We start from the raw sequence: 10,408 nt of genomic DNA on the forward strand, positions 1-10,408 counted from the left end.
TTTTAACGGTGAAACTAAAATTGAAATGGCTGCTTTTACCCTGCCACGTGCTGTGTTCAATTAAACCTCTGGTAGCCCGAACAATTAAAAACCAATGCTGGAAAAGATGCAAAACAAAACTTCACAACGAAGACAAAATTTGAAACAGAGATTGCAGCACTGGGATACAGGCTGGGCAGAGGCTGAACAAGATGGTTGATATATATCATTGAGGCGGTGGGATACAGACTGGACAGAGGTTGAACAGGATATTAGAAACTTGGTTCGAAAAAAGAGGGATGTCTACAATAGATATAGGCAGCATGGAGTAAAGGAATTGCTCGAGGAATATAAAGAATGTAAAAGGAAACTTAAGAAAGAGATTAGAAAAGCTAAAAGAAGTTACGAGTTTGGTTTGGCAAATAAGGTGGAAGTAAATCCGAAAGGCTTCTACAGTTATATTAAAAGCAAGAGGATAGTGAGGGATAAAATTGGTCCCTTAGAGAATCAGGGTGGTCAGCTATGTGTGGAGCCGAGGGAGATGGGAGAGATTTTGAACGATTTCTTCTCTTCGGTATTCACTAAGGAGAAGGATATTGAATGGTGTAAGGTGTGGGAAACAAGTAAGGAAGTTATGGAACCTATGACAATTAAAGAGGTGGAAGTACTGGCGCTTTTAAGAAATTTAAAAGTGGATAAATCTCCGGGTCCTGACCGGATATTCCCCAGGACCTTGAGGGAAGTTTGTGTAGAGATAGCAGGAGCTCTGACGGAGATCTTTCAGATGTCATTAGAAACAGGAATTGTGCCGGAGGATTGGCGTATTGCTCATGTGGTTCCATTGTTTAAAAAGGGTTCTAGAAGTAAGTCTGGCAATTATAGACCTGTCAGTTTGACATCAGTGGTGGGTAAATTAATGGAAAGTATTCTTAGAGATAGTATTTATAATTATCTGGATAGACAGGATCTGATTAGGAGTAGCCAGCATGGATTTGTGCGTGGAAGGTCATGTTTGACAAACCTTATTGAATTTTTTGAAGTAGTTACGAGGAATGTTGACGAGGGTAAGGCAGTGGATGTAGTCTATATGGACTTCAGCAAGGCCTTTGACAAAGTTCCACATGGAAGGTTAGTTAAGAAGGTTCAGTCGTTAGGTATTAATGCTGGAGTAATAAAATGGATTCAACAGTGGCTAGATGGGAGATGCCAGAGAGTAGTGGTGGATAATTGTTTATCGGGATGGAGGCCGGTGACTAGCGGGGTGCCTCAGGGATCTGTTTTGGGCCCAATGTTGTTTGTAATATACATAAATGATCTGGATGATGGGGTGGTAAATTGGATTAGTAAGTATGCTGATGATACTAAGGTAGGAGGTGTTGTGGATAATGAGGTGGGTTTTCAAAGCTTGCAGGGAGATTTATGCCGGTTAGAAGAATGGGCTGAACGTTGGCAGATGGAGTTTAATGCTGAGAAGTGTGAGGTTCTACATTTTGGCAGGAATAATCCAAATAGAACATACAGGGTAAATGGTAGGGCATTGAGGAATGCAGTGGAACAGAGAGATCTAGGAATAACAGTGCATAGTTCCCTGAAGGTGGAGTCTCATGTAGATAGGGTGGTGAAGAAGGCTTTTGGAACGCTGGCCTTTATAAATCAGAGCATTGAGTACAGAAGTTGGGATGTAATGTTAAAATTGTACAAGGCATTGGTAAGGCCAAATTTGGAATATTGTGTACAGTTCTGTTCACCGAATTATAGGAAAGATATCAATAAATTAGAGAGAGTGCAGAGACGATTTACTAGGATGTTACCTGGGTTTCAGCACTTAAGTTACAGAGAAAGGTTGAACAAGTTAGGTCTCTATTCATTGGAGCGTAGAAGGTTGAGGGGGGATTTGATCGAGGTATTTAAAATGTTGAGAGGGATAGATAGAGTTGACGTGAATAGGCTGTTTCCATTGAGAGTAGGGGAGATTCAAACGAGAGGACATGATTTGAGAGTTAGGGGGCAAAAGTTTAAGGGAAACACGAGGGGGTATTTCTTTACTCAGAGAGTGATAGCTGTGTGGAATGATCTTCCTGTAGAAGTAGTAGAGGCCAGTTCAGTTGTGTCATTTAAGGTAAAATTGGATAGGTATATGGATAGGAAAGGAGTGGAGGGTTATGGGCTGAGTGCGGGTAGGTGGGACTAGGTGAGATTAAGAGTTCGGTACGGACTAGGAGGGCCGGAATGGCCTGTTTCCGTGCTGTGATTGTTATATGGTTATATGGTTATATGATGGTTGATATATATCATTGAGCTGGTGGAATATAGGCTGTGCAGAGATTGAACAAGATGGTTGACGTATACCATTGAGGTGGTGGGATGCAGGCTGGACAGAGGTTGAACAAGATGGTTGATATATATCATTGAGGTGGTGGGATAAAGGCTGGACAGAGTCTGAACCAGATGGGCAGAAGATGAGCAAATGGAGCCGGATGGAGGAAAGGTATCAAGGGCGATCTCTGATGGTCCTCCCACAATTCACAGATCCTGAAGTAATAGTACGCACTAGTAGATAACAGATTCCAATATAACAAAGCCAGAAAAAACAATTAGAAATTTGGTATATGCCCTTTTCTACTCTACACACTTTACCAATGCACTGCAGAAAGTATCCCATCCCGATACTTCACATCTTCATACAGTTACAGCACTTCCTTTACCTGAATGAAATAGCGGAGAACTGTGGACACAGCTGAGAACATCATAGAAACCAACCTCCCCTCTAGGGACTCAGGTCTACACTTCCCACTGACTCAGAAAAGCCAACAACATAATGAAAGATCCCCACAACACTGGACATGATCTCTTCTTACCCTCCCATCGGGTCGAAGATTAACTGGAACAGAAACATGCCACCGGGCTCAAGGACGGTGTCCATTCTGCTGTTAGAAGCGAACAGCGTGATGAGTGGACTCCTGACCTCACAGTCTAAATCGATGTGACCTTGCACCACATATCTGCCTGCACTGCACTTTCTCTGTAACCAGAATGATTTGTTTTACCTCAATGTACTGCTGCAATGTATTGATCTGTGTGGAGAATAACGGAGACACGATTTTCACTCTACCTCTGTACATGGAAAACAAAATAAAGATTCCCCATTTCAATCGTCTGGAAATATTAACAGCCTGGGTTGCTCCTTTGGAAATTCTGGAGGGAGTGTGCACAATTCAGAGAAACTCGGGTAAATGAACAAGACTTAATTCTCGCATTAATAGGGCCAGATATCGGGAAACACTGTCAGCATTTCGGCAAGTCGTAGTAATGGAAAGAAGATGGAATTAAACTTCCCAGTCCCCCGAGAGGACGTGAGAGATCTGGATCTCACTGTCCTGTCTGAACAGGGAAAGATGAAACTTCTCATACACGTGGAGGAGTCTCCCGAGGGTGCGATTACTCTGTTTAACCCTCTGTCTGCAAGAACACAACAGGCCGAACGGCCGCTTCCAGTGTGCTGGAAATATGTAAAACAATTATCGACCCCAGGCGTCGATCCAGGTGAAGTTTGGATCCGATACCGGGCCAGGTGATGGAGGTAAAGTTCACCAGGTACATCTTAATGGATGGGTTCAGTCTCGGCATCACCACCTCATCCCGCTCCTGGGACCAGAACAACAGGGGCTGAGCGGTGGTTCATCTCAGTCGGTTCGGTGTGAAGGTCCCATAACCCGGACCGACCACGACAGGTTGTGTCCAGGAAGCGGGACGAGGCCGCCAGTTCGAGGAAGTTAACGGGACTCTCTGCCCAACATCAGGTTCCCGTCCCCCGGGATCGGCTTCAGTACTCACCGATGTGAAATTGTCGGTCGCGTTCACCCCTAGTGACCGGCCTCAATACTCACCGATGAGAACGTGATCAATTTGCCCCGGAGACAGCGATCGGACCATCCGCTCCCAGCAGACGATCCGCTTCAACAGAGAACGGAAAGAAAACCCGGTCCATCCGGAGACTGTGAGAGCGGGGGCGGGGCCTCGGAAGCGAAAACCTCAGATGCTGCAGATCTGCGTTTGAAATGGGAGTGAGAATCTGGTTCACGTGACGGGTGGAGGGTCTCCCACCTGAACCGGTGATTCAGCTCCTCGCCCCTCACACGCTGTCCGACCTACCTGCCGCATTTTACACCAGCTACATTTTTGATTTTTCCTGCTGTATCTTCCCGTCCCCATCTCTCCACCTCCCGGTTCTCAGAGTTACGGGTTCGATTCATACCCCGTATGAAGAAGGCAGGGGCCCTATAAAGAAGGCGGGGAAGGGTGGGAAGGAGATGGCTGGTAGGTGCCAGGTGAAAATGTAGTAAAGGGAAAGATCAAGGGGTGGGGCTGGGGAAGCAGAGAGGTGATAGGCAGGAAAGGTAAAGAAGGTAAAGCACTATGTGTAGTAGAAGAAGGCAGAACGATGAGAGAGGTGATAGGCAGCTGGAGGAGCAGGCAGAGTGAAACTGGGATGGAGCCACATGCAAAAATGTTTTTCCCTATTCCCAGTTCCTCGGTCTCCGCTGCATCTGCTCCCAGGACAAGACTTTCCATTCCAGGACATCTCTAATTTCCTCTTTATTTAAGAATCGTGGTTTCCCTTCTGCCGTCATCAATGATGCCCTCACCCGCACGTCCTCCATTTTCCGCACTTCGGCCCTCACCCCATCCTCCCTTCACCACAACAGGGACTGAGTTCCCCTTGTCCTGACATACCACCCCACCAACCTCCGGATCCAGTATATTATACTCCCCAACTTCCACCACTTTCAACAGGACCCCACCACTAAGCACATCTTTCCCTCTCTACCCCTCTCTGCTTTTCGCAGGGATCGTTCCCTCCGCGACTGCCTGGTCCCCACGTCCCTCCCCACAGATCTCCCACCTGGTACTTATCCTTGCAAGCGTAAGTGCTACACCTGCCCCTACACCTCCTCTCTTACCACCATTCAGGGCCCCTAACAGTCCTTCCAGGTGAGGCAACACTTCACTGGTGAGTCTGTTGGGGTCATCTATTGCATCCGGTGCTCCCGGTGCGGCTCCTCCACATCGGCGAGACCCGACGCAGATTGGGGGACCGCTTCTTCGAGACAGGATCTGCCGGTTCCCACTCACTTCAACTCTGCTTCACATTCCCATTCGGACATGCTCATGCATAGCTTCCTCTACCGCCACGATGAGGCCAAACTCAGGCTGGAGGAGCAACACCTCATATACCGACTGGGTAGTCTCCAGTCCCTTGGCATGAACGTTGAATCCAAAGCAACACACACAAAGTGCTGGAGGATCTCAGCACAACATGCAGTATGTATGAAAAAGAGTAAACAGTCGACATTTTAGACAACCAGCCTTTTTCATTCCTGAGGAGGAGGGGAAGTAATCTTAATAACAAGGTCGGGATGGAGAAAGAGGGGAGGTGGAGGGTGATTGGTGAAGTCAAGTGATGGGCAGGTCAAGGGCTGGAGAATAAAGAATCTGAGAGTTGTCAATAGGAGAAAGGCAAAGGAGGGGACCCGGGGGGAATTAATAGGCTAGTCAGCAGAAATGGAAGTTCAGAGTGGGGAATAGAGAAATGGGTGGGGGTTGGAATTTGTTTACTGGAAGGAGAATTCAATATTCATACAACCAGGTTGGAGGGTACCCAGCTGCAATATAAAGTGCTGTTCCTCCACCCTGAGGCCGGTCTCATCTTGGCACAATGGGAATCAGAAATAACATGTTTGGCCACTGCAAAGTCCCCCTTGTGGCAGATGATACAGAGATGCTCGACTAAACGACCTCCCAATTTATTACGAGTCTCAGCAGTGTGAAGGAGGCCGCATCGGGAGCACCGGACACAATAGATGACCTCAGTAGATTCGCAGGTGAAGTGTCGCCTCACCTGGAAGGATTGTTTTGTGTCTGAATGGAGGTGAGGTAGGAGGTGTACGGGTAGGTGTAGCACTTAGGCCGTATGCAGGGATAAGTATCTGGAGGAAGATTAGTGAGGAGGGATGTATGAACAAGGGGATTGTGGAGGGAGTGAACCCTGTTTGTGACGTCCTAAACAGATTTGCATAAATGCAATCCCTACATTCGTTAGTTATCTCTTTATTGCAACATAAACATCATATACTCCATACAGTGGATGCTTAAGGCATCTGGGCCTCCACACCGGCTCCTGAGGCCACTGAGGGGCGGTGACCAGAGAGCGATAAAAATGTTCAACACTCTGTAGCTCTGGTGAGCTGTTACCATGGTGATGGAGGAAGTGGCTGAGCAGAACTAACTAAAAATAGGAAATAAGGAACAACCTCATATACGTTGAGTTTAATTGTGACAAAGATGATTACTGAGCTCTCAGCCATTTTGTAATGTGGAGCTGAAATTCTAATGGCAGTTTTAAACCTGTCATGAGATGCCTCCAGTAAATCTGTTGGTAGTTTCATCTCTACAGAACTTCCAGCAGTGCCAAAGCTGTTCCAAAATCAAAACACATTGTTAGATGCGGCCTGTCTGTTTCAAATATCAACTATAGGATATTTACAAAGGACATCACACAATACATTGTGATGATTATCGTTAAGTGTCCTTCTTTGTTCAATTAAGTGGTTAAAAATTCCATTAAATTATTGTGTCTCCGAATAACCAAAGCAACAACCCCCCCCCCCCCCCACCAAACAAAAAACATCTGGAACCCCCACCGAACACTTAAGCGTGCAGCAATACATCAATGAAAATACAGATTTGCAGTAACATTTAAATACAGCCCTGTTCAACTGGGCGTTGGACTACTGAAACAACCGGCTTAGGAAAGTCAGAATTTACAACGGCTCCTCACTCCCAATCATCCTAAACACAGGCTGTGTGCTGAGCCCATTGCTGTACACTCTGTTCACACATGACCGCACGGCCAAACACCCGGGGAGTCACATTGTCATGTTCGCCAGCGACACGACAGTTGTGGGGTCCATCACATGTCAATGAGATGACTTATAGAGAGAAGGGCTCAAGGCCGGGTACACCTCAACCCACAAACTCACCCCACCACACCCTCATTACCCCGAGTTTAACATTTCCTGGCACTTACCATATGTTCAGACACTCCTGTGCTTAACGTCACTTTATGGACATACCACCAATGTTTTAAGCTCTGACATGTTTTTATATAATTCTGATATTTATCTCACTGTGATTTTTGATCCTGCATGAGATCCACAGCAACAATGATTTTGTTCCCCTTTATTTGTCGATCTGTGGAGTTTGTTGCAACAGATGGTGATTGAGGCTGTCACTGAGTATATTCACGGCAGTGGTTAATATATTATTGATCGCTAAGTATTGATCATTTTTGTTAGCCAGAGCTACTAGACGATTAATTAAAAGTTGCACGTCAAAAGCAGACTTCACAATTTTAGATTCTTCATTTCAAAATGGCTGCAGTGTTAAACTTTATCATAATTAAACTCACAGCATACGATGTTGAGTTTGTTATTTCCCTTTTCGGTTATTTTTGATGAGCCACTTCCTCTGTTTCCAGGGTAACGGCCCACTAGAGCTGCAAGAAGAGTTGCACATTTTTTATCGCTCTGTGTTCACTGCCTCTCAGGGTAGGGAGAGTGGCCTCGGGAGTAAATACAGCAGCATGATAGTGTGAGGAAAGGATGCTGTGAGCATTGGCTGTATGGAATGAACTGAGAACACAGAAGCATAGAAACATAGAGAACCTACAGCACAATGCACAGACCCTTCGGTCAACAGTGCTGTCCCAAACATGAACATACTTTAGAGATTTCCTAGGGTTACCAGCCCTCTTTTCTTCTAAGCTTCACATACCTATCCAAAAGTCTCTTAAAAGACCATACTGTATCCGCCTCCACCACCGCCGCCGGCAGCCCATTCCTCGCACTCACCACTGTCTGCGTAAAAGAAACTTAGCCCTGACATCGCCTCTGTACCTGCTTACAAGCATTTGAAAACTGTGCCCTGGGAAAAAGCCTCTGACAATCCACAGGATCAATGCCTCTCATCATCTAATACACCTCTATCAGGTCACCTCTCATCCTCCATTTCAAGAAGAAAAGAACAAGTTCACCCAACCTATTCCCATAAGGGTTGCTCCCAATCCAGAAAAATCCTTGTAAATCTCTTTTGCACCCTTTCTATGTTTTCCACATCCTTTCTGTAGTGAGGTGACCAGAACTCAGCACAGTACTCCAAGTGGGGTCTGACCTGGATGCTGTATAGCTGTAACATTACCTCTTGGGTCTTGAACTCAATCCCACGATTGATGAAGTTCAACACACCACATGCCTTCTGAACCACAGAGTCAACCTGCGCAGCAGTTTTGAGTGTCCTATGGACTCGGATCCCAAGATCCCTCTGATCCTCCACACTGCCATGAGTCGCAATTAATTCTATATTCTGCCGTCATATTTGATGTACCAAATGAACCACTTCACACTTATCTGCGTTGACCTCCGTCTGCCACTTCTCAGCCCAGTTTTGAATCCTATCAATGTCCCGCTGTAACCATGGACAGCCGTCCACACTATCCACAACACCCCCGACCTTTGTGTCATCATCAAATTTACTAACCCATCCCTTCACTTCCTTATCCAGGTCATTTATAAACATTACGAAGAGAAATGGTGCCAGAACAGATCCTTGAGGCACAGCACTGGTCACTGACCTCCATGCAGAATATGACCCGTCTACATCACTTTGCCTTCTATTGGCAAGCCAGTTCTGGATCCGGAGAGCAATGACCCCTCGGACCTCGTGCCTCCTTACTTTCTTAATAAGCCTTGCATGGTGTACCTTATCAAATGCCTTGCTGAAATGCATATACATTACATCTGCTACTCTTCCTTCATCAATGCGTTTCATCACATCCTCAAAAAATTAAATTAGACTCGTAAGGCACGACCTGCCTTTGACTAACCCAAGCGGACTATTCCTTACCATATTATGCCACTCCAAATGTCCATAAATCCTGCCTCTCAGGATCTTCCCGATCAATTTACCAAACTCTGAAGCAAGGCTCGTTGGTGTATAATTTCCTGGGCGATCTCTACTGCCTTTATTGAATAAAGGAACAACATCCGCAACTCTCCAATCAGTTAATATCTTTGCATTAAAAATAAGAGAAACTGCTGTTGCAGGAGATTTAAAGTAAAATGGTTGAATGCTGCAAACATTCAGCAGATCGGCAGGATCTCGGACAGTCACAGTTCTGAAACTGGGTCTTCCACCATTTCTCCTTCACGGATGTACTCTGATGTACTGAGTTCCCAGAATTTTCTGTTTTATAATTTTACATTGTGTTTCTGCTACCCTGAGGGAAACATCGCAGCCAACTGTGCTGGGCAAGATCCCACAGTGCAAGAAGACAGTGATCAAAGATAGTTTAGCTGCTGGAGACAAGCTGAAGTGTATCCGTATCCTCTCACAATCTACAGCCTGGTAACCAGCCTGAACAACAACGCAGGCAGAAGATCCTGAGGGTCCCCTCTGACCTTAGTTTGTGAACCGAAAATGGCAGGAACACAACGTCAAATGGCCAGCAACAAAGCATCTGTGACTGGGTTATAATGTAGGGGTGGAGTCTCTAAGAACATGCAACTCACAGTATATGGACTTCGATCCAGGCTGGTAATTCTACAGCTCGGGTTGGAATTTCCTCAATCTGCAGTGAAGCTGAGGTCTCGGGTGGTTAGACATTGGTTATGGGGGAATCACCGACCACAATTCCCAGTGGGACATTATACCTCTCAAATATTTTGGGACATCATACCTCTCAGATATTTTGGGACATCATAACTCACAAATATTCTGGAGATGTCCGAAAAGGTAACGATGGAGATAGATGACGTAGGGCAGAGATTTTGTCTAAGCGGACTTTGGTGAAGCCTCTAACAAGATCCTGCGTGGCAGCTCATCTGGAAGGTTCGGTCACGTGAGATTCGCGGGGAGCTTGCGAGGTGGATTCACACGGGGTTCAATGACAGGAAGCAGAGGGAGATGACTGAAATTGGATTTAGCGAATGGATGCCTGTGACGAGTGGGATGTGCGTGTCAGTATTGGGACCTCTGTATTTCATTATTCATGCCATTGATTTGACATGAATACCTGGCGCCGTTAGCAAGTTTGTTTTTCATATTGCCACAGGTTACAAATAATTTCAAGGGGCCCTTGGGTCAGTTATAGAGATGGGCTGAGAAATGGCAAATGGTTTCAACTTGGACAAGTGAGAGATGGTGACTTTTGGCAGTCAAACCAGGGTGGGACTGGTATAGTGAATGGGAGGGCATGGAGTGTTGTGGATCAGAGAGATCTTGGAGTACAGGTGTACAGTTCACTGAAAGTGGACGGGCAAGTATAGAGGGTGGAAAAGAAGGCTTTAATCATGCTGGCCTTCATCAGTTAGGC

The 10,408-nt window shown here is 45.9% G+C and overlaps 1 protein-coding gene across 1 annotated transcript in view; it reads right to left on the bottom strand.

Annotated features, from left to right (window-relative positions):
• Window positions 1-4,640, bottom strand: part of LOC140723605 (NACHT, LRR and PYD domains-containing protein 3-like) — a 75,494-nt gene extending 70,854 nt beyond the window's left edge. Inside the window, exons 1-2 of the mRNA XM_073038171.1 lie at window positions 4,626-4,640; window positions 3,867-3,933 (exon numbers count right to left, since the gene is read on the bottom strand). Of these exons, the coding sequence (XP_072894272.1) occupies window positions 3,867-3,933; window positions 4,626-4,640 (82 nt within the window). The remainder of the gene's footprint in view (window positions 1-3,866; window positions 3,934-4,625) is intronic.
• Window positions 4,641-10,408: the final 5,768 nt, after the last annotated feature.

This window comes from Hemitrygon akajei, unplaced genomic scaffold, assembly GCF_048418815.1.
Source record: "Hemitrygon akajei unplaced genomic scaffold, sHemAka1.3 Scf000120, whole genome shotgun sequence".
Taxonomy (NCBI): Eukaryota; Metazoa; Chordata; class Chondrichthyes; order Myliobatiformes; family Dasyatidae; genus Hemitrygon; species Hemitrygon akajei.